We start from the raw sequence: 27,614 nt of genomic DNA on the forward strand, positions 1-27,614 counted from the left end.
TTGTTGTGAATATGGCGAAAACTTTACATGATAACTTTTTCCTACTCACATACATGGCGCAAATTGATCTGGTTATGCGTCAGTCAGGACCCAGCTTTTGTATTCGACAACTGAGTGGTGACCCAATACAGCTTTCAAAATGGTTTAGAAATGATTGAATAGAAATGTATTTAAACTATCTGCTCAATATACTTTGTATTTAATGTAGTTTGGGTGATATTTTCATTCTTTCTCTAACCCTCCGTAGTTCTGTACATAGTTTACATAATGAGCACTTGTCAGGTGGTTGTCTATTATGTAATTATTTTCACAATTTGGGGTTCACTAGTTGAGAGCCACTAGTACTTGTACTGAAAGGCTGTGGACTTAAATCCCACATGAGATAATAAAACCATTAGGCATGCAAGGCACTGAATTCCAGGTTGGACTGAGTGTATCATAAGTCCCTTTGGACATAAAATTACACAAGTTGGAAAGTGCGGTGCTTGGTTGTGTGTGATCTTACTAAGTGTTTCTCAGGTACCTGCAGGAAAAGTGAAAAATTGCACTTCTATAAAGACAAACAAATAGCACTGGAGTGCTACTAGGAGCACTTTCTGCATTTGGACTGAGATGGAGTTGACTGCTTGCGGGAAATTGAGAGTGATAGTGTTTTATAGGAGGCAAACGGGGAGAGGAGAGGACTATGTTAAGGGTGGGGATTTTTTTTTGGGTGGTGTCAGAGAACTTTGCAAAAACCACAGTACTGTTTTGATAAAGAACCTAAAGTACGTGGGAGTTGGGGAAAGAGGAAGATAAATAGAGAAGGAGGGAGAGACAGAGAGTATAAGGAAGACTGCTGGGAGGAGAGAGTGAATATAACCACCCACCTAAGCAGCTGTCAGACTGGTGGTCAAAAAGCAGACAATTCCAGACACTCTCAGAAACAAGCAGTGACAAAAGTGAAAGAGAGTGTGTAGGAGATCCCAGGACGAGGGGAGAGTTTGACTCAGACACAGCACAGAACAGAACTGAACAGTCTAAAGATCCAGGATACACAGAAGGGATAGGTACAGCTTCAGGACCAGACGAGTGAATGGATACCTTATGCAGTCTAAGTGGACTTGACCCTCTATGGGTGAGCAAATGTTTTATGTTACTTTATATCTTGAATATTATTAAAGATTTTGTATATATACATATATATATGATCTATCAATCAGTGAATTCATATTGTATATGTCACATTTATACCTGTTAGGAGTTATTATTTTTAGAGTTATTATTTGGTCAAGAACCAGAATATATGTGTTTTTGCTGTACTTGCATTTTATGACTTTACAGTTAGAGTTGGAATATTTAATAAATGTGCCACATTAAGTTAAGATGATGCACTGTGGTCAAAGTTTAGAATGTGATTTATTTTACATGACATTTAATATTTTAAACAAACTAGCAGATGGCAATTAAATACACTGATTTCACAAGCTTCTTCAGTTGTCTGAATTTCTGACAAATTTGTTCCTTCAGTCCAATCTGAAGATTTAATTGAAACTCAGTTGTTTCTCACCCAGTAACAGAGAGAGATAAAAGAAAGTCAGCGATGAGCCAAGATAAACAATGACAAGAAAAAATTGACCGATATTGTAACCAAAGCCAAGATTATACAAAATTATAACCTTTTTTGAGATGTTCTGGAACATTCAGATCATATCTGGTTTTTAAGTGGACAGGGTTTGGATCAAGACAGTGTTGATCCAATAAAAGAATGAAAACTGTCAATTATCATAAAACTGATTGAAAAGTTAAGCACACCCTCTCCTTCATCACTAGGACTGGAACCAGACATGGTACACGCATAACCCAGAACTGAGCAACTGCTTCCAGAACACAGTCCTGGTGTGGGCTCCATGCATCTACCTGTGGGTCCTCTCTCCTTTCTACTGCCTTCATCTGTACTGCCATGGCCGAGGTCGGCTGCCCCTCTCTTCGCTCTGCAGTGCCAAGCTGGTGAGACAGACCGCTAAGACCTGTTAATGTTATACAAGCCTGTCCGGGTCTCAAAAGTACCAGCTTTGTGGGCTATAAAACTCAAACCAGAGTGTTAAAACAAAGTGAACGTGGTGGTCTGGGGAGACTGAGGGGTCGAGTTCACGCTTTGGTAGCCAAAAAAGACAATAAAAAAAGAGTGATGTGTGTAACCTCAGTTTGTGGTATGAGTGTGGTTAACACTCTAGTGAGCTGTGATGTCACTTTTCACTCTTCCGCTCTAAAATCTTTTGTTTGAAATACTGTTGTTCCACCGTTTGTTTACAGTCACACAGATTCCTATCCAATCCTATCATAATGTTAATCGCACCTCTTCTCTACAGTCACTGCCAACCGGAGCTTCCGGGAGAGTGACTCAGTTCTCACCCTGATATGAATTGTATTCCTCTTTGCTCTTTTACAGTTGCTGGGGTTCTTCTTGGCGTCTTTTGGTTTTGTGGAATTCTTCTATATCCTGTTGGAACGAAGACAGGAAATCCAGGAACACCTTGTCTTCTTGCTCAGTCCCATCATACGCAGTCTCACCGTGGTAATGTAACCTCTAGGTTCTATACTTGTTATATAAGAAATATGAACCAGTACAGGCACAAGCCAGCATAAAAAGTTGTATAGAACTGTTTATTAATGAAAAAATGAGTAGTAATTTTTGTTTTCATTGAATGAGCCTAGCAAGCAGCAGACATCAATATAACGTCAGCTTGACATTGGACCGACGCCGGACAGGCGTTGCATTTTGGTTAAGAATGAAAATCAGGTTGACCTTAGTATTTGACGTCAATTTGACGTTGATTTAACTTTGGATTTTGGTTACACAACCTAAAATCAACAAAATATCAACGTCAGTTGACGTCTGCATTGGACATCAAATTAATGTTGACATTAGATGTTGAATTGACACTGAATTTTGGTCACCCAACGTTGCAACCAAAATTGAACCAAATATCAACATCTTGTGACATTGTGTGCCTGCTGGGAATGTAAGGAATAAAACAATTCTGGATTTTGTTATGTAATTTGCTACATTTAGCATGAAGGTGTGGTTAAATTTACCATTCTTCAGCAAATTGTTGCAGGCTGAATCATTCATTTCAATACAAATATGAATCCACACAATCAGGAATTTTGCATGAGGGTGAATGATTTCCCCTTGCAGATTTTGTGTGTTTAGTGAGTTAAACTTGGTTTGAAAGTGACTTCATCTCTTTCAGTTTTTCAACGTTTTGCCCACAAAATTTGGTAGAAACTTCACTAATGTCCTTTAAAAATGTAATATGTTGTCCAGTCTTGCTAAAAAGACCAGTTTAGACCAAAATTAATCTCTATTCTAATCTAGACTGATTTACACTTGTTGTTAGTGTTTTAGTATAGCAGGTTGATCAGCATAGCCATGTAAATCTTAGCTAGTGAAGCTGGTTGGTAAGCGTTTTTTCTTTTGAAGCTGGTTGACCAAGGAAGTCTTGCTGGTGAAGCTAGTTTAAAGTACGTACATTGATGACTGACAAAATATCAGACATTTCAACAAATTAAAGAGACAGAACATTTTCTTGATCCAGAGGATCTTCATTAAAGGGATAGTTCACTCAAAAATGAAAATTCTGTCATTAATTGCTCTCATGTTGTTCCAAACTTGTAAGACCTTCGTTCATCTTCAGAACACAAATTAAGATATTTTGATGATATCCGAAAGCTTTCTGATCCTCCATAGAGAGCAAGGGTCCAGAAAGGTACCAAGAACATTGTTAAATTAGTCTATGTAACATTAGTGGTTCAACTGTAATTTTATGAAGCTACAAGAAAACTTTTTTTTGTGCACAAAAAATATTCTTTTAGCTTCGTAAAATTACGGTATTTTATCAAGGTTCTTGGTACCTTTCTGGACCTTGAATGTGGAAGGACCCTTGCTGTCTATGGAGGGTCAGAGAGTTCTCGGATTTCACTAAGAATATCTTAATTTGTGCTCCAAAGATGAACAATGTGAGGGTTAATAATTAACGACAGAACTTTCGTTTTTGGGTTAACTCTGCAATTCTGCTGAAGTGTGTGAATCTGTACTTTGTGATAGCTATGAAGCCTAGTGGTAACACCAGCATCCCTTATGGATGCATGAGCCCACATACACAAATGTACATTGGAGATTTAAGCTTCATTCATTCCCCTCCTACAAGTCTTCCGTCCCATAATTCATTTCTCAACACACCTGCTTATGTCTGCAAAATGGCTCCTAAACCCTTACACAGCAGGAGCTGTGTTTTCATCTAATAGACTGTGACATTCTGAGGTGAACTAGGGTTAGGGGCACACCTACACACTGCCTAATGAACACAATCTCATCATCGGTTTCTGTCCGCATGTTGCATTTGCATCCTGCAGAGACGGGCTCCAGACCAGACTCATGACCCATCTGTGGTCTCCTCAGACACCTAAGTCAACATTGGCTAATGCCAAAGAAAAACACTTAAAGAGTTAAACAGTGTGATCTTGTCCTCAAAAGCCCTCTTTCTTCACAACACGAGATTGTGATCTTAATTGGTCAACAAGTGAAATAAAGCATTGTCGTAACTTGGTCAAGAGCTGGAGTGTAGGTATCAAACCTCAATACTGATTTTGGAGATTTGTGAAGTAGGTGTGTAAATATTGCTTTTAATTTATGAAAACTTTGCTTTGTTGTCTTGCCCAACCTTCTTTACCACCTATGGGTTTCCTTGCGTAATATTTAGGCTTCTGTAATGAACAGTTTAGAAAGCAACAACCACCACAATTTGACTGAACCTAGAGGGAGAATTTGCTAAGAATGAATCGCGCCCCAATTGAGGTTTATTTAAACATGCCATTTGGTTTGTTGTAGCACCCGATTCACTAAAAGAACACCAAATTTGCCTAAATTCTGATTCAGGTTAGTTGTGAGAAAAATGCATCAGAATACTGCAGTCTGGCATACTTTCCTGGGACTGTATGCTATTAGTCCACCATATTGGCTCTTTAAAATACATCATTTGATCATTATTTTTACTTTAATTTGACATTGGATATGTAGATAGGGTTGTAACCACTACACATCTCCAAATTGTTACATTTGGCCCTCCTGCATCTTGAATATTTGGTTTATGTATTTGTGTGGAGCTCAAGTCTGCTGTAATGCTTTCCTACTTATGAACCGTAAACTGTGCCGGTTTCACTGCGTGCTGTCATTTAAGCTGCAGGAAGCAGATCTGTCTCTGTCTTCTATCGCTCTTAACTTTCCAGTGTAATTACAAGCTTTGGCTTCCTCCCACTGTCCAGAAGAGAAGTCATGGCTTATTCTCGTAAGACATAAGGTCTAAACACAACATCAACAGTGCAGACGTTACATGTGGTTTACGTGTTCTGTTTCCAGGTAGCGCAAAACCTCTGCAGGCGTGTTTTGTGAGGATGTGATTAAGAGTTCCCTTTAAAGGTTTCACCTCATTTATCTGAGGTTATATGGCTTTGGTTTGGTTTTGAGGAGGCGTCTTTGGGTCCGGTCCTGATCCTTCATCTGCACCGCACCAGGAGGCTGCTTTTTACGTAATCACATGATGTTTTGCGCTACCTAGGAGATGCAGCAACAAATGAACATCACTTCAAGCTTGGGATCGGCAAGAGCCACTGGTTGACAGTCTGGTTTTGAGAAATGGAGACTTTCAGACTTTCAGTTTTTGGATGAAGAAAAGTCACAGTAATTAAGAGAAATGTGGGATCAATAGAGGCCACGCTTAACATGTGTTGTTTTATTAGAGGAGGCAGCTGTGGTGGTAGACAGGGAAATCCCAATATAACCTTGACAAAACAGCTGAACCAAAAACAAAACAAATTTAATGATTGATTAGTCTTCAGGTCATCAAGAAAGCACAGTACGATTTTAAAAGTATTTAAATTCAGTTCCCATGCTCCATGTTTTATCCATACACTTGACTGAATAGCTTGGTTGGTTAGGTGTTTGTTTGACAGGATAAAAGTTTGCTTGCTGGCTTTCATTCTCTCTAAAGGTCACTGCCTCAAAAGTTGTAATTTAAATCTATTAAGTGTAATTAAATCTATTTAAGTTCTTTCACAATGAGTTAAAGTAAAGGTGAAATGTGTAATTTCAAAAAAGGATGAAGTAATGAAGTTTCCCTGAACACTTTACCTGTTTACCATTGGTCGGCCAAACAGACAGTCCCACCCTCAACTCACACCACTGACACGCACATTTTCCTACAAATGAATTAAGCCGGGATAGGAGGAAGTATTTTAGCACTGAAAAAAATTACATGCTTCACCGTTAAAGTAAACTTGCATTCATTCAGTGAATGCTAATCAGGAAGAAGGCATTCTGTAATTAGGCTTCCTTTTTGAAGTTATTTATCATTTGTTTTGTACAGGCTGTGATTTTAGCAGATGAGAACAATGTTATTAACAGCTGTGTGTTTGACAGGTGTTAGCTGTGTGCTTGATTCATTGGGAGAGAGTGCGGGGATGCCGTTCCTCTGTTTTCCTGTTCTTCTTCTGGCTGTTGGGCGTGGTCTGCTCCCTTATTCCACTTCACACAAAGGTCCAGCTGGCTGTGGATCAGGTGAGAGAAATGACAGCTGACACAGATCCTAAATGTGGGGAATTGGTACATTCACAAAACCCGAGACTAACCCTCCACATATGGGTGCATTAAAGGTGACCTATTATGCCCCTTTTTACAAGATGTAAAATAAGTCGAAGAGTGTGTATGTTAAGTTTTAGCTCAAAATACCCTACAGATAATTTTTATAGCTTGTTAAAATAGGCACTTTAAAGGTTATGAGCCAAAACTCGCCGTTTTTTTGTGTCTGTCCCTTTAAATGCAAATGAGCCGTGCTCCAGAGAAGAGGGCGGAGCTAAAAGCATTCTACTATTAGTACAAGTCTGTTATCTTTACAGAAAACGCACTCGGTTTAAAAGTCAGTCATCTTGTTGTACTGTGCATAATATATGCGTGTTTATGAATTACACAGACAGGGAGCACAGCGCGATAAAAATAACTAAATAAAGTGCCATTGTGTGCTATTACAAACTTTATAAGCCCCACTTGTGATTATGAACTCAACAAATTCAAGCGGTCGACTTCATATTGCTTTCATATGCAATTTTTAACTAACACATTCCTGTTCACGATCATTCTGGTAGCACGTGAAGGCAGCATTAGTGAAAAAAGGCAGAGAAAATGCTAGCTTTAGCAACATTAGCCTTATGGAGTGCCAAGAAGCTCTTTCAGAAAAGGAATTTGGAAAACAAACGTGTGACTTACTTTGTCTGGAACTAACGTTCGCACACGAAACGTTGGTATTGATCCCTAAACATATAGGGGACTTTACAGATTTTTTGAGACACTTCCTTTGATAATGAAATTTAACCACAGTGTACTCAGCAGTTCAGATAAAGGGAGTCTATAGTGCGTGAGAAAACACAACACTTGTAATGCCTCTTTGGCGCTGACATTGCATATCTCCAGTAATGATGGACTGCTGCTTCTCAGGGCTGTGTTTACACTAATAGTGCAGAGATCATCAAAATGGGCATGACTTTTTCCCTATGCTGACATGTACGTATGGGAGAATCTGAAATTGCTTGTTCTGAAAGACTGTGCATGATTTAATGGGATTATAAAAAATACGAGTGGGTGGATTTTTACCATTATAGGCCGGTTGTTTTCACACACCGCGCCACACAACTATGTTCAAACATGTTATAAAAGTGATTTTTGCATAATAAGTCCCCTACTGTTAACATATGTTAAGTTAACACACTGATGAAACACAGGTGCACACATGAAAACATCCTCATGCTCAAACATATAGACAAACACAAATGCATATACAGATGGTCGTACAGTAGATACATATCCACACATGCACAAGCAAATATATCGCAGCACATTCCCACAAACACACAGAAGCTAAGCATTCCAGTAGTTTCTACTTTTAGCACTGTTGATTTTGCCCAGGTTTGGACTTGGTTTGTCACATTCATATCATGAGTTCAGGTGAAGTCCAAGTAGGTGTTAGTTTGAAACATATGTCAGAAAGGTTTTAAATCTGACGTTGAATGTGGAAGCATAGTATAAGTATTTTCTGATCACAATTAGATGAACAACTCACTTGGGTTAAGCTAATTGTTTTAACTAAATAATTAAAACCAGATGCTTTAAATATTTCAAAGCTATAAACATTTTTATGTACCAAAGTACATGCTTCTAAGCAATTTTATATATGCCACACAATCCTTTTCAGCCCAAGGACAATAACACTGCTAGCAAAAAACAGGTTGACCAGTTTTAGAAACGAGACTAGGCAGTTCTGACCCATATCATGCAAAACTGGGTCAAACATAAAGACAGATAAGCATATTTCTGACTGGCATGCTGACTTTATGCTTGAATAAAAGTGGGAAGACATTTTGACTGACCTACATTGTGACCACTGAAACCACTCTGGCCTTGTTTTTTTTATTTTGTGGTGTGGTTAGGAATAAAGCCTCTATCTTGGCAAGGGTCTCCACGGCCAAACGGATGTTTACTAGTGATTTGTGACTTCTCAACATGGCTTGCGCTCCAGTAGTGAAACCAGGACGTTACATCCAGAAAGATGTGTAGAAATGCATGAGCAGCATATGAGCAGCACATGTGAAGCTTTTGTAAATATAGCTACTTTTGGCTCCTCACCAGCAAATAGTGGCCGGAGGCTTAAACAGCAGCGATCTATGAGTTTCCAGATCGTAGCGTGACTTGAGGCCTTTTATGGCTCTTTTCATACGTAATTCATTTATATAAAGCAGGCCATTAAAGAGTTTGGTTTTCACCATGATTTGCCTTAACTGTTCAAAATAAGCTTTACTATGTTGTTAATGCTCGTGCACACCCATGACATTAGGCGAAGTAGGAAGGGGCTCCGCACTGCACTGTAGCACTGCACGATTTCTTAAAGCATAAACAACGGATCATATTTTTTACATTAAAAGCTTAGTTTGGGACACGGTATCACTGAGATGTAAAAAACTTGTCTCCTGCTTTCTGCACCAATTAGACTTGATGTAAATGTTCTCAGTAAACAAACCCTTCAAGGTTCATTAGGAGATGTAGTCTTGGACTGGATAATCATCAACAAGGTGTGTTCCAGAGAGTTCCATAAGAACAGAATGTTCAGCATGTAAACAACATTTTGGGAAGTCTGCGGGTCGGGACTGGAATAACATCACAGTAGCATTATGGGAAATCCCTGGTTGTGGTAGTCGTTTAAAAAGGAAAGTCTGCGTGTGCTCTCTTTTTCTCTAATCTGTATGTGATCTGCTGATTTGGTTTCTCTGCTTTTCAGGGTCTCTCTCCGGATATTGTGCGGTATTTGGCCTTTTTCTCCTACTTCGCCCTGCAGCTGGCGCAACTCTTCCTCAGCTGTTTTGCAGACCGGGCCCCCTCGGGTAAAGCCGTCCTCAAGGTACGAATGGAGCGAAATGACCCATCGCAAACAATCCTGTGGCGAATCGCTGTTGTTTACTAGTGTCCTTATGTAATATAGAACGCAACCCCTCCATTTTCAAGTGAATTATGGTAATGGTGGTAGGATGCTCAACTACTGTCTCCCGCAAGTATGTTACCACTTATATATTACCTATTGGATAAAAAAGATGTTTTTCGGCAGTCGGCTTGACTCATCTGCACGGACACCCTGTGGTCCTCCTTCCCGGATAATGATAGATCCTTTTTTTAAACTAAATTCTTGACTCATTCTGCCCACTGTTTGGTTGTTATGTATGCAAATTGTACACAGAGCAGAGCAACACAGAACGTAATCTCCAGACGTCTCGTGAGATAGTGGTCCATATGACTGTTCTCCTCCAGAGGAAAACAAGGAAACAAGCTCAGAGAGGAATTAGTGTGTTTGTGATGAGGTTGTAGCCACAGACATCGGTGCCACACCCCTTGATCCCCTCCTGGCTCACTCACTTCCTGTGTAGGGTTATTCACAGAATCCTGAAGAGTGAGACCTCCGGTAAGGAGGCGGGAGAGAGTGAGTGACTGTTTGGGTGGATGGCTGAAGGGACAAGGGGGCAGCACTGAGGTCAGCAGTGGGTGGAAGTGTGTTACTGTGGCACATGAGGCATGCACACACACACACACACATAAATAGAGGTCTACCACTCTTACTCAACAGACACTTTCACACTGTTTCTCTGTTTACTCTGAGTTCACTGTTGCCAAATATGATTTCTAACCACTGCTTTCTCCATCCAAGAAAGCAAAACTGTGAAACTCTTCTTTCTAAAACTGACTGCTGATAGTTTCACACCTGGTTATTTATGTGTGGTTATTAATGTTAGAACTGTTTTCAACAATCCTTGTTATAGTTGATGATATAATTGTACCTCTATCATATTTTAATTAACACGTTTTGTTTAGTTATTCCAATCAAGACACTTATTGTCAGTATTGGACAATAAATTTTAATGTTATTGGTACTGCCGTGATAAGTAAAGTCAATCAATTATAGCCAAATGTGACCCTGGACCACAAAACCAGTCATAAGGGTAAGTAAGGGTAAATAAGTTCCACTGATGTATGGTTTGTTAGGATAGGACAATATTTGGCAGAGATACAACTATTTGCAAATCTGGAATCGAGGGTGCAAAAAAATCTGGGACAAAATATTGAGAAATTTAAGAAATTTATCTTAATGGAACATGATCTTCACTTAATATCCTAATGATTTTTGGCATAAAAGAAAAATCAATTAAAATCTGCCTATTGCTACAAATATACCCATGCTACTTGCTAAAAACAACTGGTTTTGTGGTCACATATGGGATGGGATGATAGGACTCAATGGTCTATGCACATTCCGTACTTTTTAGCCGTATAGTATATTTGTAGCCAACCTGTTTTTGCTCTTTTCTCAGAATGGATGTCCTGTTCAAGATGCATCATTCTTGTCCAAGATTCTCTTCTGGTGGTTCACTGGGTAGGGAATCAAATGATTTTGAATGCCATTTCTAATTTCTAACTCTTTTAAATACTTGTCGGTCCAGTGAAAGAAATGCAGTTGGTGTTTTTTGTGCTTCCAGGTTAATTTTTAAGGGGTACCGTTCTCCTCTGCAAGCAGAAGATCTGTGGAATCTGAGGGAAGAGGATACATCTGAGAAGATAATATCTGACCTGGAAGAAGAATGGACAGCAGAGCGCACCAAGTTACAGCAGTAAGATCCATTGAAATAACAGATGAGTTTCTCTGGCACGTGGCATTTTGAGGCACATGTACATTGTGGATCCTCATGGTGCTTTGATCGGTGCAATCACATTTCCATCTGAAAGATGGCCATAAAAGAGACAGACCTAAAATGAGTCAAGAGGAGCTCTACAACGTACACAGTCGAGACAGGAGGATTGTGTCACTTGTTTGGCTTGTTAACACTTTTCTGCTTTGAACATACTCTGAAATGCTCTTTTAAGGCCTCACATGTCAGAGGTCCCATGCATTTTACAATTTGTGGAAACTTGCGCTGCGGCACAGGATGTTTTAATGTCATTCTGTTTTCAATTACAACTTACAAAGAGGGATTAAAAAGCTTAACAACTGCATTTAGGCTTCAGCACCAATTTCTTACGCACATGTCCATTTGGCTCTTCTCCATCTACAGGCAGGAGAACCACCTAAGCACAAGTATTGCCTTGGGATCTCGACTACCAGACCAGGCCCAGTTTCTCAGGAAGATTCAGAAGGAACAGAGTTCGGGATTCTGTCTCTTACGGACCCTGGCGCGTAGCTTCGGACCCTACTTCCTAACCGGGACGCTGTGCCTCATTGTCCACGACGTCTTCATGTTTTCAGTTCCACAGGTTCTAAGGTGAGAAAGTCAAAGCTGATTTAATGAGTCATCTTGGCCCAGTTCTAAACTTTGGGCTTTTGGTATATCTAGGAAAAGTTAGGCTTTGGGCTGTGTTTATGCAAAGTTCTGCCTTCGAATAAACACAGATGGCCCCTCTGTGCTTTTAAAGACAGCTTGCTAGGTTATCAAAATATTTTTAGAAGAGACATCTTACGGTTCACAATATCTTGGGATGAAAACAGGAAGTGGCAGTGTGCGGCAGGTGCTTGAGTCAGAAACGCCATACCAGCCAGACAGAGATCATGCTGTTTATGCCCACAGAGAAGCAATTATGGCTTCAAGTCTGAAGGCTTGAGAGAGCGAGAGATGACCACAGCATTCTGTCCGCCGTAGACGTGTTAGCTTCGGGGAGGGTAGAGGAACACTGTCGGGGTTGTGGTTACTATAGGCAAGCAGCCAGCTAAATGGGAGGTTCAGTCAGCTCCCTGCAAGCTGTAGCTGGGAGATCCAAACTGCAGCAAGTACATGTATTGTACTGGGATCCACTGTCGAAAAAAGGTGGACTTTGGTGGGAACTGTGGAAACATTCAAGGTCTTGTGCCCTCACAGTAACCAACATGGATTTTGTAGCATTTGGTTAGTATTCAGAAAAACATTTTTCCAGTTGAACATGCTACTTCTTGTTAGGCTCAACAAATCTACCATTCTTCATTTTCAAAACATTTTCAAAGAAAGCTGTGGGTTTAGGCGCTTCTGTAAACCTTGAGCCTAACCACAATGGTTGGATGTGGTCTGTCACAGAGGAATCCAGCCAAATGCTTAGTTACATCAAAAATCAGCACATTTCTTTGTACTAAATAGTGCCTTCATTCAAACCCTTTTCTTTTTTTAAGTCTCTTGTTAGGCTTTATGAGGGACGAGGATGCTCCGCTGTGGAAGGGCTATTTCTTCGCCTCTCTTATGTTCTTCCTGTCCTGCCTGCAGTCAGTCTTCAACCACCAGTACACATACACCTGCTTTACTGTGGGCATGAGAGTTAAAACAGCTGTCATGGGTCTGGTCTACAGAAAGGTGGGCCATCTCATCCGCTCAAAAACCTTGTTACAACATACGATTCTGTGATTAGTCCATGATTTGTGAGGAACAGAAGTACAGTTGAGGTCAAAAGTCCACAAGAGAAAATAATAGTTGAATTTATAAAAATGTCCCCTTTCAGAAGTTTACATACACTTGATTCTTAAGGCTGTGTTGTTACCTGAATGATCCATAGCTGTGTTTTTTTGTTTGGTGATAGCTGTTCATGAGTCCCTTGTTTGTCCTGAACAGTTAAACTGCCTGCTGTTCTTCAGAAAAATCCTTCAGGCTCCACAAATTCTTTGGTTTTTCAGCATTTCTGTGTATTTTAACCCTTTCTAAACTTCACTATATGATTGAGATCCATCTTTTCACACTGAGGGCAACTAAGGGACTCATATGCAACTATTACAGAAGGTTCAAACGCTCACTACTTACATACTCAACCTTCTGTAAAAGTTGCATATGAGTCCCACAGTTGTCTTCAGTATGAAAAACAACTGTGGATCATTCAGGTAACAACACAGTATTAAAATTCAAGCGTATGTAAACTTTTGAACGGGGTCATTTTTTATAAATTCAACTATTGTTTTCTCTTGTGGACTATATATAAATATCTTTTATGTGAAATATCTACTAAATAAAAAAATAACATGCATTTTGTATGATCCCTCTTATTTTGGTAAAATAATTAACATTTTGTAGATTCTGCAAGGTGTATTTAACCTTTGACCTGAACTGTATGTACAGAAATGGTTTCAGGGGCACTACAAGTTTCTAAATCAAGGAGTGAAATTTTAAGATTAAATTACATTTTATGGACCATGTAATTTCTAAGAATTCTCTCATTTTCTTCAAAATGGGTCCAAAGTAATGTTTAAAAAGTTATGTTTTTGCCTATGTTATGAACTAATCAACTAGTCCTGTAGGCTGTGACCTGTTCAAGTAAATTTAAAAATAGCACATGTTTTAAAACCAATCCTCCTCTCTCCTTTTGTGTCTGCATCTTGTTTTTCCTCAGTCTCTTGTAATGAACAGCGCAGCACGCAGAACATGCACGGTGGGGGAGATCGTCAATCTGGTCTCTGCTGATACCCAGAAGCTGATGGATTTTGTGGTGTATTTCAATGCAGTGTGGTTAGCACCCATCGAGGTCACACTCTGTCTCTTCTTTCTTTGGCAGGTGAGGACACGTATATTTGCTTATTATCATTATTTTTATTCCATTCTAGTAAACTGTCTCCATTCTAGTAATATGAATAAAATCCGAACTGTGTTCTTAGCATTTGGGGATACTGGTTGAATAGCTGTTTCAGCTTTCCAAAAGAAATAAACAACATGTGTCTTATTTGACTTATTTCAGCATTTAGGACCATCTGCTCTAGCCGGCATTGCCACTGTGATCTTCATTTTCCCTCTGAACGGATTCATTGCAAGGAAGAGAAGCAAACTCCAGGTACTTTAATGTTGTAATTCAGGATTCATGTGTTGTCATTCACCTGCTATTTGAGGCCTAGACTCCTTAAAGGGTCGTGAAATGGAAAATCAAAATGTCCTTGAGATAAGAGGTTACTCTACAATATTTTTTTTTTTTTTTAATTTTTGTATTGCAAGCCACTGCAGTGCCAAGTATTTTGTCCTCTGAGGGAAGTACATTTGTTTATAATATCTGAATGGGATTCTTATTAAAGGAGATGAAAATTAGCTGCTTGTTTATCTCACTCACTTAAATTCTTTCTAAAACATGAGACCGTAGAGGAGAGCTATGAATGAGTGCTAAAGTAAGTCAGCGTGAAGGGTCCACAGCTGGTTTAGATAGTGCACTGAGCAGAGCGTGGGTGTGCTGGTTGGATTCAAGCTTCTCTTGCTCCTTTGAAGTTCCCCATGCTTCCTACGAAGCAAAGCAACCACAGTGCTGGCAAATGGCAATAAAACTCAAATTTTCTTTTGAGAAAACAACAGACATTTGGCATGCCACTAACTGAGTCAATCTCTCAGCTCATAGCTATTGTGTTCTAGAATATCTTAACATGCAGTTTGGAATTTATTGCCTACTTTAGTATCACTCATTCTGGTGTGAGATCATCCTGCTGAAAAGACCAGCCTAAATTGTTGTGATGCTGGTCTAATTGGTGGACCAGCATAACCATCCTGTTCATTAGCAAAACGTTGTTGGTTAAGACAGTTAATGGTGGTTGTTATTTAGCAGCGTTGTGACAAACTTGATGTTTAATGACAGTTCCTGTTTTCTGGTCATTCCACAGGAGATACAAATGAAGTACATGGATGGACGGGTGAAGCTGATGAATGAGATTCTGAATGGTATCAAGATCTTGAAGTTCTACGCCTGGGAAAAGGCTTTTCTGGAGCAGGTCCTCGGATACAGAGAGAAGGAGCTTAAAACTCTGAAGAAATCACAGATCTTATACTCTGTGTCTATTGCCTCCTTCAACTCCTCATCTTTCCTGGTGAGGAAAAAAACAGATTCTTACAGTTGAGGTCAAAAGTTTACATACACCTTGCAGGATCAGCAAAATGTTAGTTATTTTACCAAAATAAGAGGGATCATGCAAAATGTGTGTTATTTTTTATTTAATGATAGTTGTTCATGAGTCCCTTGTTTCTCCTCCTGAACAGTTAAACTTCCCACTGTTCTTCAGAAAAATTCTTGAGGTCCCACAAATTCTTTGTTTTTCAGAAGTTTTTCTGTATTTGAACCCTTTCCAATAATGACTGTATGATTTTGAGATCCATCTTTTCACATTGAGGACAACTGAGGAACTCATGCAACTATTACAAAAGGTTCAAATGGTCACTGATGCTTCAGAAGGAAAAACTATGCATTAAGACCCGGGCGTGTAAACTTTTGAAAAGAAATGTGTACATTTTTCTTATTTTGCTTAAATATCATGTTTTTTTCATTTAGTACTGCCCTTTAGAAGCTACAAAAGATACTTGCATGGTTCTCAGAAGACAAAATAAGTTACATTTTTCCTGATCTTCAAATTCAAAAGTTTTCACCCCCTGGGTCTTGATGCACAATTTTTCCTCCTGAAGCATCAGTGAGTGTTTGAACCTTCTGTAATAGTTGCATATGAATCCCTCAGTTGTCCTCAGTGTGAAAAGATGGATCTCAAAATCATACAGTCATTGTTGGAAAGGATCCAAACACACAAAAATGTTGAAAAACCAAAGATTTTGTGGGACCTGAATGATTTTTCTGAAGACCAGCAGGCAGTTTAACTGTTCAGGACAAACAAGACTATATGTAAACATCTTTAATGTGAAATATCTTATTCAGGTCAGTACTAAATAGAAAATAACAAGCATTTTGTATGATCTTATTTTGGTAAAATAATTAACATTTTGCAGATTCTGCAAGGTGTATGTAAACTTTTGACCTCAACTGTACATTACATCTAGTTTAGGATGTGATATTGTTTTTTGACTGCGATTTCCATTCCCTCGCCAGATTGCTTTTGCCATGTTTGGTGTCTATGTGCTCATTGATGATAAGAATGTTCTGGATGCTCAGAAAATCTTCGTATCAATGGCTCTCATCAACATACTGAAAACCCCCTTAAGCCAACTTCCGTTTGCCATGAGCACAACCATGCAGGTGAGAATTACATGAACTCTAACACCATTCTATTCTACCCTGATTATTTGATGGTGTCTGTTTTTTAATTATTTCTTACTGATCTTGAATTAAATGTACAAATTAATCTTGCATTGCAGGCTCTCGTCTCTCTAAGGCGTCTGGGGAAATTTCTTTGTCAGGATGAACTCAAACCAGAAAATGTGACAAGGGAATCCTATAAATCCGGTGAGAGATCACTTGTTGACAAACATCATTGTGCAATAGAGTAGTAAGGCTAAAAACAGACTGAATATTGTCTGTACTCTGTGAGACTTTCCCTCTGCCCCTCACTTCCGTCTGTCAGGAAATATATAAGTGAGAGCAAGATTAACAACAGTTAATAATAGCCTCTACATTTCACAGTTACATGACAGAGATGTCTCACTTCCTTTCACTGGCAAAAACAATTAGAGATCTCTGAAATGTCACCTATATGTGAATGCAGTGTAGTTATTTTATTTAAAAATACTTTTTTTCTTTCTTTCTTTCTTTCTTTCTTTCTTTCTTTCTTTCTTTCTTTCTTCAGAAATTGTATTTTATTTATTTAATTTATTTATTTAATTTAATTGTATTATTTAATTTAATTCTAAATTCTGTCCATCTATTTTGTCAAATCATTTGTTCTTTGTATAGGGATGCCGGAGCCTATCCCAATGTGTTTTATTTTATTTTATTTTATTTTTAGATTAGCATAAACCTTGCACAAAAACAACAGTACATTAAAAAAGCCTTGTGACAAGACAAACACTGCAACAATATTACAGTATTAATTTATAAATTATTTACTCTGAAATCACCATTACAGCTTTGACTATATGACTTTTCAGTCAACATATTATATACATTATATTATATTATTTTCTTTTTTTCTTTTTCTTTTTTTTACAATGCCACATGTCTTCCTGTTCTTTTTTAAACACAGCAAGACTTGTTGGTATAAAAAAAGACTTAATGATAGGAGAAACATGAAAGTACCACAGGTATGTTGCCACGAACAGTGGTCAAACATACAGTTTAGTGGTCATTATACAAACAAATTTGATGGGGGACAGGAGTGGGCGGCATTCATCAAAGCTCTTCAAGCTAGCTTGTGAAAACTGTTATTGTGAAGATGAAGCTAATTAGACTGTGAAATTAAAGTGAGTCTTTAATTTCACAAGCTGCAGAAGAAATCTAGTTTCCCAGAAGCAATCTCTGTAATTTCTCTGCACTTTTCTCCAGAACAATTTGTGTGTTGCGACAGATGTTTGCAGGTAGACTGTCTGCATAAATTGCATGTGATATAAGTGATTAAACATGATATTACATGATTAACTTTGCTCTTTCATTGTCCCTCTTTACTTTTCAGACGTGGACGGTGTAGTGTTTGAGAATGGAACCTTCAGCTGGTCTAAGGATGGCCCCCCGTGTCTAAAAAGGTATCATTACCCAGAAAGTTTCCACAAGGCACCTGAACACACAATCAGAAAATAAGTGTCCACGTTTGTGCGACTTCCTCCTCACTTACTTTGTGTGTTGGAGCAGGATCAGCGTTAAAGTTCCCTGTGGTTCACTGGTTGCTGTTGTCGGCCATGTTGGCAGTGGGAAATCCTCGCTGCTTTCTGCCATGCTTGGGGAGACTGAAAAAAGAAGCGGGAACGTCTCAGTCAAGGTACTTACATTAATCAACCATAACCCTCATTGTATGTATTTTATGAAATATGATTTTGAATGGCATGTTATGATTATACAGAAAGTGACCATAATGAAAGCCCTGTTTTTCAAAGTAGAATCACATATTACAATCATACAATTCATGAGGTACAGTGGTCTGAAACCACAGTGAAAATCAAATTTAAATAATGGAAATAAACAAAACGTTTTGGAAGAATTCAAAGTAAATAAGATTATTTCATATTCTGCTCTATTTTAAGACCACTAATCAAATTTTCAAATAGTTAATCCTTATAGCATTTCTTTGCTTCTTTCTATATAGGGATCCATTGCCTATGTTCCCCAGCAAGCTTGGATCCAAAATGCTAGTCTGCAGGACAACATTCTGTTTGGACGGGAAAAAAAGGAAAGCTGGTATCAGCGGGTGCTGGAAGCCTGTGCCCTGCTGCCAGATCTGGACAATCTGCCTGCAGGAGATGCCACTGAGATCGGAGAAAAGGTGAGACCCTTGTACTTCACCCAAAGTACACTGTAAAATGTTTTCACGAGTTTCAACTTACAGTTTTTCTCAATTGCTTAAACACATTTTTTGAAATTATGCCTCTTTTTTGCGATTAAACACAAATTTGTAACTTCTAACTCAATTCCCCGAACTTACTATATTCAGGACAAAATGAAGCTCTCCACTTAAAACAACTCAATCTTGCTGAAAAAAACAAACTTTGCTATCAGACATGACACACAAACCCTCAAAAACACACACACTACAACACAGTTTTACATACTGATGAGATCAATTCAAAACAATACTACGAAAACTGGAAATAAGTGTTGCTTGGAAAAAAAAATTCACATGATGAACACAACAAATGTATGCATTTGCAAGTGTTTTAATCCTTAATTTATTGTACTGTAGAGTACAGCACAAAACAGCAAACAACAACAAAAATAATTATTCTGCCCGAGCATCCTGTCTTTGGTCTGGGACAGGCCAAAGAACCACCTCAACATCACAGACTAAATTGGCCTTGGACAGGCAGCCAATCAGGGAAATTGATTTAAAAACGACCAGATGGGATTCACAGTTACACTTTTAGTGGTCTGACAAAAAAATATCAAGATTAAAAAAAAAAGAAAATACATTACAAAGTCACTGTGAAATAGAAAAGAAAAAGAAATATGGGCAATGGCGGAAATACAAATTAGAAAGTCCACTGTCAGAATTTTTAACTCTTGTGTTGTCCTCTGTCTATATATGCTTTCCAGTTGAAGGTTAATGAGATGTTGAGATGTACGTTTGAGCTATTTCAGAGAACTGCTTTATCATTGGTTGATGTGTAGTCTCTACATTAGTGAAAGTCAATATTCACTTGAACAATTCATGGCAAATTTACAAAAAGTAGAATAGAAATGTTTAGAATATGCTTTACAGTTTATGACAACTAGATAAAAAATTTAGCATTTACTGTAAAGACATATACGATGAGCTAATAACTTGATGTTTTGAGGGGTAAGACTATAGCACAGAAAACTATATACATGTAATACATTTCGAGCAACATGACAACAGGAACTGATAATGTAGGAAACCACAGACAAATCAGTTGCATAATCAGTTGCATGAACGTACCAAAGCAAACGCAACTTGTTCAAAAAAATCAGAAACATTTTATGATGTGCACAAGTGACTTGATGATGTGGACGTTGAACAAGTAGATTTGAGAATTTCATTTCTGATCTGAGAAATGCACCAAACTGTAAGCTGTAAGGTTCTTATTGGTGTGTGATACATTTTAACTCCTAGTGTTTCCACTTGGGTAATTGTGTGCTAACTGAGCTCAAACTTTGCAGACTTGAGTGAACAATATTGAACGCTAGTGGTTTCTAAATGACCACATGGTGTAAGCACTGAGAAAAGTAGGGATTTGGGTGTAGAGTTTTGCAGTAACAGTTTTAACTCACTGTATTGTATTGAGTTGAAATGACTTGTAGTACTAAGTTGATTTAACTTAAAATTTTAATGGCAGCTGCTGAACTTAAGTTTTAAGTTGAAACTGGTAAAAATCATTTAACAGCGTAGGGCTGAGCCTGTATGAGCTACAGTTTCATGATTCAGATTGATTAAGCATCCATGAAACCAATCACAAATGAGCATAGACCTGTATAAATCTTAATTAAAATCTGTATAAATCTAAATAAAAATGGTTTCTGCTTTGTCATTTGCCAGGGTTTAAATTTGTCTGGAGGACAGAAACAGAGGGTGAGTCTGGCACGTGCTGTTTACAGGAAAGCCGATGTGTACCTGCTTGATGATCCCTTGTCTGCAGTGGATGCACATGTTGGTCAGCACATCTTCAACAAAGTCATTGGACCCAAAGGCATATTGAGAGACAAGGTGACTATCTACCTTACAGATGGAATGGGGGGTCATTATTTTTTGCTCCTCAGCATTTCCAACATCTAACATTCAACTATTCTTTTTTTAAAGACACGGGTTTTGGTGACCCATGGAATGAGCTTCCTGCCTCAGGCGGATTTGATTCTGGTTCTGGTAGATGGGGAAATCAGCGAGCGAGGCTCCTATCAAGAACTTCTGAACCGGAATGGCGATTTTGCTGATTTCATCCACACCTTTGCAAGCTCTGAAAGGAAAGAGTGCTTTTCGGAAGCTTCCAAGAGAGGTAATTTTACTGTGGTGTGCGTTCAGGGATTCATCCTTGCTGAAAAGGCCCACCAGGCCTTTTAACTAGTTTTACTAGGAAATTAAGGATCACCAGCTATGTTGTCTGATGAACAGCATGGTTTTTCTGGTGTTGCCCTGCTTAAACAAGTGTTACACTATAAGCTAGACCAGTATCCATTCAGTATTAACCAACCAGGACTATAATGACAATTCATAGTTTAAACTTATTTAAAACTTAGTATGGATTGATTATTATTAATCATTTTATGTTGAATTCATACACTTACAGGCTCCAAAAGATTGTCCGTAAGATTGAGTGTTACTGAATACATGCCGTTTTCCAGGGATTTGTCCCAAGAGCAGCTTATCGGGTATGGGATTTTAAATTTGCTTATTCAGTGCTACTGAATATGAGTTTATATGACACACTGAAAACAGAAACTAACACTGATGTTGTGATACAGAATGACTGCAGATAAAGCCGGGTGACTAAAAGAGTGTTGCAGTGGTTTTATATCCAACCTGAATTGATACACATTTTGGTAATCAGAATAATCTTTTATGAAACTGAAACCTGAAAACAATAATCAGAAGTAATGCTCGCAGGACTGTAACATAACTATGACTAAACTTCGAACAGCTCAAGTTTTATTTAAAATTGTTTTATTAAAAATTACAAGTTAGAAAGTTTGAGTTAGAATTCTGCAAGAGCATGAATGTAAACATAAGGAGGCTACAAAAGCAGACTAGTGAGTAGATGAGCCTTCCTGTTTGGCTGATGATGTTGATGTTGTTTACGATCTGTGACAACCTCAGTAGTCACATTTCACCACTTTTCAGGAAATAAAAGGTCAAAAAGATCAAGATCAAGAAAGAAAACATGTGTGAGGTGTTACCAATGTATCTTACAATATAAAACCTGAAAATATCCGGAGCCGTTTTAACCACCACAGTTTAACCACATTTCAGGCATTTATAAAAAAAACCCTAAAAAACGATTGACTCACGGATAATTGAACCAGAAGTGCAAAAATGCTACTCGCTTCTGGATTTTTTTACTCATATCTGCAGCACTCTATAGCACTTGTTTTTATGCATAGGTTATTCACTAATTATGAGAAGCATAAAGATTATTTGTTTATTTACACTTAAATCTCTTTCAGTGGTGACACAAACAGCATTACAATTGAGCCACTGCCTGATTCTGATGAGGACCACATCCCAGAAGACCTGGGCAAGCTGACTAAGGTTGACAAAGCACGGATAGGCAGAGTAAGATCATTTATCTTAAAACTTGAAGACATTCTCTTTTTATTTACCACATACGTTTGACTCACAATCTCAATTTTCCCTCTGTCCCAATAGGTTAAACTTGAGATGTACATTGAATACTTCCGCACCATTGGCTTGCCTTTAATAGTTTCCATTGTATTCCTGTACGCCTTCCAACAAGCAGCATCTCTGTCTTATAATTACTGGTTAAGCTTGTGGGCTGATCAGCCTATCATCAACGGCACGCAATTAAACACGGATCTAAAACTGGGAGTCTACGGAGCTCTCGGCTTTGCACAAGGTCAGCAGAGTCTAAGTGTTTTACGCCAACAGCTCAAGTTATGACTCATTTAACTAATTTGTATGTCTTGTGTTTTAGGAATTGCCATATTTGGTACCACAGTGGCCATATCATTAGGGTGCATCATCGCCTCCCGCCATCTTCACTTGGACCTTCTGAACAACGTGCTTCACTCCCCGATGTCGTTCTTCGAGTCCACTCCAAGTGGCAACCTTCTCAATCGTTTTGCTAAAGAGATAGACGCCATAGACAATATGATCCCAGATGGGCTGAAAATGATGTTAAGTTACTTCTTCAAACTCATGGAAGTCTGCATCATCGTGTTAATGGCCACTCCTTTTGCTGCCATTATCATCCTCCCTATGGCATTCCTCTATGGTTTCATACAGGTGCGTCCAAATCTGCATTTATAGGGTTAAGGAAAGAGGGTAATTTGCTATAACTTTCTAGAACCCATCTGATGAGCCGAAGATTCCTGAATTCAGAAGCAATGATTGAAATCATTTATTGGCTTGGGTTTTGACTATAATCTTTCTCTCACGCTTCTCAACCTTGAAGAGTTTCTATGTGGCCACATCCTGCCAGCTGCGGCGGCTGGAGTCAGTGAGTCGCTCTCCCATTTACACACACCTAAACGAGACAGTGCAGGGTGCCAGTGTCATCCGGGCGTTCAATGAGCAGTCACGCTTCATCATGGGTGCCAATCACAAGGTGGATCATAACCAAACAGCGTACTTTCCCCGTTTTATAGCCACAAGGTGAGGCACTGCTCAAATTTTAGTTTTACAATCATAATAACATCTACATTCAGAAAATTGTCCCTTGCTTATGCTGAACATTTAAACTGCCTGCTGTTCTTCAAAAAAATCATTCATGTCCCACAAATTTTGTGGTTTTTGAGTATTTTTGTGTATTTGAACCCTTTCCAACAATGATTGTATGATTTTGAGATCCATCTTTTCACACTGAGGACAACTGAGGGACTCATATGCAAATATTACATAAGGTTCAAAGGGAAACACGATGCATTTCACCCAGGGGGATGAAAACTTTTTAAAAAAAGATCAGGGTAAATGTACCTTATTTTGTCTTCTGGGAAACATGTAAGTATCTTCTGTAGCTGTTGAAGGGCAGTACTAAATGAAAAAAATTGGATATTTAGGCAAAATAACAAAAATGTACACATTTTCATTCTGTTCAAAAGTTTTCACCCCCAGCTCTTTATGCATCATTTTTTCTTCTGGAGCATCAGTGAGCATTCAAACCTTCTGTAATAGTTGCATATGAGTCCCTCAGTTGTCCTCAGTGTGAAAAAGTGGATCTCAAAATCATATAGTCATTGTTGGAAAGGGTTCAAATACACACAAATGCTGGAAAACCAAAGAATTTGTGGGACCTTAAGGATTTTTCTAAAGAACAGTATGCAGTTTAACTGTGTAGGATAAACAACAGACTCAGGAACAACTATCACTAAACAAAACAAAGCAAAAAAACAGCTGTGGATCATTTACATAACAACACAGTATTAAGAGTCAAGTGAATGTAAACTTTTGAATGGGGTAATTTTTATGGACTATATGTAAACGCCTTTTATGTGAAATATTATATTCAAAATAACATGCATTTTATGTGATCCCTCTTTTTTTGGTAAAATAATTAGCGCTAAACTTTTGACCTCAAATGTAGATACTGATTGCTTGAGTTGATTTTAAAATGTCTTATTGTGCAGGTGGCTAGGTGTGAATTTGGAGTTTCTGGGTAATGGAATTGTCCTTGCTGCTTCTATTCTCTCCGTGATGGCGAAAGGAACCCTAAGCCCTGGGATGGTCGGTCTGGCTGTGTCTCATTCACTTCAGGTATGAATAATTTCAAATGTCTGTAGAATCCGTCATTACTAACCAAAATATTACGAGAGCTGCCAAAAAATATTTTATGTGGCAGTCTCACTCCTGCAATCTTCACCCTCAAACCAAAAAAGCTTTTAACTCTTGCTCAAGATCTGCTGTGGTGTACCTTTCATTTGTGGTCAGCCTATTTCAAATTAAAATTCAGAGAGGATAATGCAGTCATAATTTTAACCATAAATGTTTTTGCTTTCTCCCAGGTGACAGGTTTCCTGAGCTGGATTGTAAGGTCATGGACAGATGTAGAGAACAACATTGTGTCAGTTGAGAGAGTGAAAGAGTATGCAGACACACCAAAAGAGGTGAGTGTGGCTGTACAGCATAATTAAACTTTCAGTCTTTATCAGATTTTATTTCCAAATGTAAACAATTGTTTTGTTGTTCAGTAATAGCAAGCATTTTTACTGTGTATATCATCCTTTACAGGCAGCTTGGAGCATAGAGGGAAGTTCTTTACCACCATCTTGGCCTCAAAAAGGGACCATAGAGTTTCAGGATTACGGCCTGCAGTATCGTAAAGGCCTGGAATTGGCCCTAAAGGGAATCTCTGTTCACATCAAAGAGCGGGAGAAGGTACATGTTAAGACTTTGAAATATTCTACATCAGCATTTACTACTTTAATATATCATTGCTGCTTGCTTTTATGGATGATATATGCCTCGCCTCATTTCTCTTGAACAAGGTTAGATTCTTGTAGACCTTGACCCAAAAACATCCTCATTTACTAACAAAGATAGACCGTAGTTCTAATTAGGATATATGGTGAAAGTTCAAAACACATTACTTTAATTATATATGACAAACCTTTGATGATGTGGTAACGCAAAGTGTTCCTGATATTTGTTCCATAATTCCTTTGTCTGGAAGTCAAACGATGTTGAAAAAATTCCCCCAGGCTTACTCTTGGGTTCATTATCCTTTCAGATTGGTATTGTGGGAAGAACAGGCGCAGGAAAATCATCTTTGGCTCTTGGAATTTTCCGGATCTTGGAAGCAGCAAAAGGACAGATCTACATTGATGGAATCAACATCGCAGAGATCGGGCTTCACGATCTAAGATCTCGCATCACCATCATTCCACAAGTGTGTACAACTCAAATACTGCACCTGGAATCAATATTATTCTATAATTTTTTCTTAACATCTTGGTTTCTTTAAATTAGGAACTCCTCACCAATGTGTTTTGTGATTTTAATATCTTTCCAGGACCCAGTGCTGTTTTCTGGATCTCTCCGTATGAACCTCGACCCCTTTGATGCCTATACTGATGAGGAGGTGTGGAATGCCTTGGAACTGGCTCACCTTAAAAACTTTGTGTCTGAACTTCCAGATAAACTCAATCATGAGTGCTCAGAAGGAGGAGAAAATCTCAGGTAAGTGCATCCAAGAGTGCTATTCCTTCACAATTTAAAATAACTAAACAGTGGAGACTTTGGATTAACAATGGTGTGAATGGTTCTCCTCCTGCAGTCTTGGTCAGAGGCAGCTGGTATGTCTAGCAAGAGCTCTTCTCCGAAAGACAAAAATTTTGGTGCTGGATGAGGCAACAGCTGCATTGGACCTGGAGACAGACACCCTGATCCAGTCTACCATCCGCAGCCAGTTTGAGGATTGTGCTGTACTTACCATCGCGCACCGCCTCAATACCATTATGGATTACACAAAGTATGTCATGATACAAAGCCACTGAACAGAGGTTCCCAAACATTATTCTGTGGCATTCTTAAACTTTGTTCTGTTTGTTTGAGTGGTACAGAACAATATGGTCACATTTACTGTTGTACCACTATGTGAAATCCAGTCACTTTAATTTCGATATGATTGGGAATTTTGCATGTTGACGAACATTTCCTCATATTTTCCTGTTATACATATTTTGTAGCCGTCTGTACCGTTTGGGAACCTCCTTAGATTGATTTACTTGCCTGTCACGCATTAATTTGTTTATGTTTTATTAAACGTTACCTTATTCTTTTTTTCCTCAGGGTACTTGTTATGGATAAAGGACATATCGTCGAGATGGATTCTCCCAGTAACCTTATTGCAAAAAGAGGCCAGTTTTACTATATGTGCCGGGAAGCTGGGCTCTTGTAAGACATTACACATCGACTGTCTTGCGCCTCCTTGTGGCAAAAGCAAAGAATCTGCAGACTCTCCTTTTTTCAGTTCTCAGTGCAGAACACAGAGAGACAGCCCAATTACACAGCTGGTGCTTCACAAGGGAAAACGGCCAGACACTTGAATTACGCTTTTCCCCATAAATGCAAATGGTTGCCTGATACATTTGAAGATGTGTTTACTCAGGTTTACTACCATCTCCATGGGCATAACTTCATGCAGACAAAAAGTGCCTTTAAAGCTATTTGGAAAGGTGTAGCTGATGGAAACCTGTAAATATGGCACCTAATTAAATACACAAAACAGTTAGGGAAGAAAGTGTGTTCTGCCTGTGCCATAGCATCCATGGTGAACATGAATGTGAAAAACATGACAAAATTGTTGCACAGGGAACTAACAAATCAATGAAAACAATTCTATAAGCTTTAGTGGAGTCTTAGTTCTCTTCATAGACAGTCAGTCATGTGAATAATCATGTAAAAGAGGACAAATATGTTTACAAACGTATTGCCACATATACTTGACCTGAAATTCCCTGAAAAATTCCAGACTCCCTTTCAGACACTAATTAAAGCTTTATGAGAGGCTTTAGGGGGAAAAAAACAGTACAGTCGCCCAAGTAGGTTGTGGTGTTTGTTCATTTCAGCCAAAGTAAACAAATAAAATGGACAATAATGGCTGGATGAAAGAACATGCAACCTGTACGCATTAGGAGCATTTCTAATATCTCAAGAAAATATTGTTCACCACCATTCTGAAGGCAAGATCTTTTTATTTAGCAGTTTTGCACTTCAGTTTAAGAAAAGTGTTTTACAAGCATTACTGTTACTGTAGATTTTTAGAAATATATTTTAATTGTAAAAGTGGACATGAAAAGACACCGCATCTCGTCTTGTAAGACAATGCAAAAAAGCTACATGTGTGACATGTACATTCAAGTGCCTTTGTGACACTCCAGATTTTTATTTATATTTTATATTTAATCTTTATTGACACTTCATCTCATGTTTTGTATGTTTATACATGTAATAACTGTGTATAAAGAAACATCTTGTTAAAGGATGTGTCATTGTGCTTATTTAAGATTTCCTACAGGC

General features: G+C 38.5%; 1 protein-coding gene across 1 annotated transcript; it reads left to right on the plus strand.

Annotated features, from left to right (window-relative positions):
• Positions 1-687: 687 nt before the first annotated feature.
• Positions 688-27,568, plus strand: abcc6a (ATP-binding cassette, sub-family C (CFTR/MRP), member 6a). The gene is made up of 31 exons (XM_051112677.1): positions 688-1,117; positions 1,813-1,989; positions 2,432-2,557; positions 6,461-6,598; positions 9,366-9,485; positions 10,945-11,006; positions 11,110-11,241; positions 11,683-11,889; positions 12,765-12,942; positions 13,967-14,128; positions 14,309-14,401; positions 15,210-15,413; positions 16,418-16,564; positions 16,684-16,771; positions 17,934-18,003; positions 18,110-18,236; positions 18,561-18,737; positions 20,466-20,633; positions 20,727-20,919; positions 21,211-21,292; positions 22,085-22,193; positions 22,287-22,494; positions 22,573-22,883; positions 23,053-23,252; positions 24,224-24,350; positions 24,599-24,700; positions 24,825-24,971; positions 25,324-25,482; positions 25,606-25,772; positions 25,870-26,064; positions 26,385-27,568. Exons 1-31 carry the CDS (start codon positions 1,076-1,078, stop codon positions 26,491-26,493), a joined length of 4,527 nt encoding a protein of 1,508 aa, XP_050968634.1. The 5' UTR covers positions 688-1,075; the 3' UTR covers positions 26,494-27,568.
• Positions 27,569-27,614: the final 46 nt, after the last annotated feature.

The sequence above is a fragment of the Labeo rohita genome, chromosome 6 (genome assembly GCF_022985175.1).
Source record: "Labeo rohita strain BAU-BD-2019 chromosome 6, IGBB_LRoh.1.0, whole genome shotgun sequence".
Taxonomy (NCBI): Eukaryota; Metazoa; Chordata; class Actinopteri; order Cypriniformes; family Cyprinidae; genus Labeo; species Labeo rohita.